We start from the raw sequence: 3,685 nt of genomic DNA, 5'->3' as shown, positions 1-3,685 counted from the left end.
CTGTCGCGCTGTCCCCGAGTGTCCCCAACCCCCGCGTCAGCCCGTCACCCCCCACGGGTGTCCCCTGCCCACGTGCCCAGCCGGGTCACCCGCGCACAGCTGTACGTGGGGTCGCCCTCCCCAGGCCCAGCTGTGCCACCTTGTCCGTGTGCGGCCATGTCACCCTGTCCACGTGTAGCCCTGTCACCCTGTCCATGGGTAACCCTGTCACCCTGTCCAGGGGTAACCCTGTCACCTTGCCTACATCTGTGCACCGTGTTACCCTCCCCCTGTGCAGCCCCGTCCCGCTGCCCATATATGCACACCCTCAGTGTCACCCTGCCCAGCTGTGCCCAGCTGTGCCACCCTGCCCACAGCTGTACACCACCTATGTCACCCTGCCTGCCACCCTGCCCAGCAGTGTCACCCTGCTCCTGTGTGCCTGGCCATATCGCCCTCCCCATGTGCTGCCCTGTCACCTTGTGTGGGTGCAGCCGCGTCACCCGCCTGACACCCGTACCCCATCAACGTCACCCTGCCCCTCTGCGCACGCTGTCCCTGCGGCCCTGCCCTGTCCCCTTGCCTGTGTCCAGCGCTGTCCCCCTGCTCACATGTGCACAGGAGCCCCGCCGCCCTGTCCCCTCGTGTCACCCTGTGTGCCCAGCCTGGCACCCGCTGCACCCAGCCTGTCACCCCACGCCGGTGTCACTTGTCCCCTCTCCCCCCCGGATGCCACCACGCGGCTGTAGAGGCGACAGGCGCTTTATTGCGGTGGCCGCGGGCCCGGCGAGGCGACAGCTCTGCTCCGGCGCGGGGGACACGGCGGGGGGGACACGGGGGCCTGCGCGCGGGCCGGGGGCACGGCCACTGTTAAAAAAACCCCGGAGGCGACTATAAAAAAGAGGCAAAAAGTAGAAAACCAAGACTTTGGTCCCAGAGGCGTTTGGTCCGTGGCGATGCGGCGAGGCAGGAGAAGGGCCGCCCCGGCGGGGCCGGCGAGGAGGAGGAGGGGGACGAAGGCAGCGGCGGCGGCGGCGCGGGGCGCTCACAGGATCTGCCGGGGCATCCCGTAGCCCGTCATGCCCGCCTGCGACGCCCCCCGGTTGGTGCCCATCTGCAGCCCGATGACGCTCTGCCCCTCCTTGAGCTTGTCCTCGGAGAAGACGCGCCGGTTCTCCTGCGACTTCCTGCGGGACGGCGGCGGCTGAGCCCGGTGCCGCCCACCCGCCCGCCCGCGTCCCCCACGCGCGGCCACCTACTTGGGGAACCAGTTGGGGTCTCCCACGAAGAGCCCGTCGCCCTTGGTGACCGCCAGGCTGCCCAGGTTCATGAGGGTGCGCTGCACGCATGCCATGTTCTTCCCTGCAAGGCGCCGCGCGGCTCAGCGCCCGCCGCCGTCCCCGTTCCCGTGCCCGCCGTCCCCACGGCGCTCACCTTCCCAGAGGTCCACGGTCTGGAAGATGTCGGTGGCCGCGATGCCGTAGCGCTCGGCGGCCTGCAGGAACTGCGAGATCTGCTCCATCTGCTTGAAGGCCATGCTGGACGCCTGGATCTTGGCCACGGGGCCTTGGCCGCGCGGGTGCAGGCTGTTGATGAGGCGGCAGAGCACCTGCAGAGCACGGCCGCGCGCGTCAGCCATGCCGCGGGCCCCCCCGCCGCGTGTCCCCCCCGCGTCCCCGTCCCCACTCACGGTGCCGTCCTTGAGCCACTGCTGGAAGTTGTCCCTGCCGGGCTCGGGCCGGGAGACGTCGCCGCCGCCGCACTGCGCCACGATCCACTGCACCAGCACCTGCTCCAGCTCGGGGTCGTACTGCCGGTCGATCTTCTGCTGCACCTCGCGGCTCAGCCCGTACGACGGTCCCCGGTTCGCCATGGCCTCTGCGAGCGCGGACGGGGGACGTGAGCGACGAGGAGCCCATGAAGGAGAGGGACACGGAGGGGGGACGTGCGGCGACACCCATGGGAAACGCAGCAGCCGCCCCCCGCCGCATGGTGCCCGCGGCGGGGCCTTATCGGCCGTGCCCGCGCGGAAGGAGCCCCGGCTGCTTCCTGCGCCGCTGGAGCCGGCTCCTCGGCTCCCTGCCAGCACCCGGAGCGGGGACGGCGGCTGTGGGTGCCCCGGGGGCCCTGCGGTGCCCGGCGCGGCCGTCGCCCGGGCCGCACCTGCGGGCGCCGCCTTGGCCCCAGGCTGTTTGCGGCTGGGCTCGCGGCCAGATCCGGGAGCTCAGCGCGGAGCGGCGCCGACGGCGGCTCCCGGGGACCCCTGGCATGAGGGCATCGCGCTCGCGGGGGTCACCCCTCAGCTGCCCGCCCCCCTGCGCGGCGTCGCCGCTGTCCGGGTGCCTCCGACGGCACCTCCCGGCCCAGTGCCACCCGTGCTGGGACGGACGGAGGCAGCACCAGGTGCCCGACAGGAGCCGCGTGTCCTGCCGCCCCTCCAGAGCGAAGCTGGGGGGCTCCAGGGCCACCCATGGCACCTAGAAGGCCATGTCTTCTCCCTGCATGACGCGGGGCACCCTGTGCCCCTCTTGGGGACAGTGCAGTGGCACTTGCCACCGCAGAGATGAGGCCTCCTTCTCTCAGCCCAAAGTCCAGGGACACGGGTGTCCCCAGCAGTCCCTTGGGGACACGTGGCAGCGCGGGGGCTCCGTCCGAGCGGGACGGCGGCCGTGGGGCCACCGCACGTCACCGCGGGAGCCGCAGCAGCTGGTGGCCGCGGCCCGACCTCGGCGGGAGGAGCCAGCGCTCGTCCCCCACTTTGGGACAGGGGCGAAGGAAACGACGGAGGAGACCAGACCGGACCCGCAGGCAGCGGCCGGCAGCGGCGCGGAGCCTCGGCGGCCACGGCCTCCGGGCAGGAGCCTCGGTGCCCGTGGCCTCCGGGCAGGGCCTTCCCGCGCCGGCGGCTCCTGGCGGGACCCCGCGCTCCGGCGGGCGGAGAGCCGCTTCCCAGGAGCGCAGGGAGCGCCAGGCCGAGGGCCAAGGCGGATTAGGAAACAAAGAGGAGCTGAAATTGGTGCAGACAGGGCTGATTTCCCGGCACAGCTGGGGCTCGCCCAGACGCCGGGGAGGGAGCGCGGGACCCGGCTCGGCGGCCGCCCCGAGGACCCCGCGGGGGCAGCGGGGAGGGGACCGTTCCCAGCCTCGATGGGACAGGGCCACCCCGCGGACCCCATGGGCACCCCAGGAGCAGTAGGGAGGGGACAGCACCCAGCCCGGATGGGACACGGCCATCGAGGGGACCCCGAGGACGCATTGGGAGCAGCAGGGAGGGGACAATGCGGAACCTGGCCAGGTCTTGCTGCCCTGGGGACCCTGCAGATACGCTCGGGGTGGCAGGGTGGGGACAGCAGCCAGCCTGGCTGGGACATGGACCCTGGGCACAGCTGGTCATGGGGCAGGGGACATCCAGTGGGCACATGGCCACCCAGGAGACCCCACGGACTGTCCTGGAGCACTGAGGAGCGGACGCACCCCAGCCTGGAGGGCGCGAGGCCACCCTGGGCACCCTAAGGGCACCCTGGGGACCCCAAGGGCACCCTGGGGACCGCAGGGAGGGGCCGCGCTCAGCACGTGGCCGCAGGGGAACCCCCGGAGCGCGGGCTGGGGGGGGTCCGGCGACCCCGCGGGGGCCGAGGGGCCCCGCCCGCCGCCGCGGGGCCGGAAGCCGCGCCCGGGAGCCGCTTCCCGGGCGCTCCTGCCGCCT

At 72.8% G+C, this 3,685-nt stretch overlaps 1 protein-coding gene across 1 annotated transcript; it reads right to left on the bottom strand.

Annotated features, from left to right (window-relative positions):
• Positions 1-848: 848 nt before the first annotated feature.
• Positions 849-1,856, bottom strand: TAGLN2 (transgelin 2). The gene is made up of 4 exons (XM_026043181.1): positions 1,670-1,856; positions 1,414-1,588; positions 1,239-1,341; positions 849-1,166 (listed from the first exon to the last, which is right to left on the bottom strand). Exons 1-4 carry the CDS (start codon positions 1,850-1,852, stop codon positions 1,025-1,027), a joined length of 603 nt encoding a protein of 200 aa, XP_025898966.1. The 5' UTR covers positions 1,853-1,856; the 3' UTR covers positions 849-1,024.
• Between the last annotated feature and the right edge of the window lie 1,829 nt (positions 1,857-3,685).

Source organism: Nothoprocta perdicaria, unplaced genomic scaffold (assembly GCF_003342845.1).
Source record: "Nothoprocta perdicaria isolate Ctin4 unplaced genomic scaffold, notPer1 scaffold_323, whole genome shotgun sequence".
Taxonomy (NCBI): Eukaryota; Metazoa; Chordata; class Aves; order Tinamiformes; family Tinamidae; genus Nothoprocta; species Nothoprocta perdicaria.
This window is presented reverse-complemented; position numbering and strand designations above follow the sequence as displayed.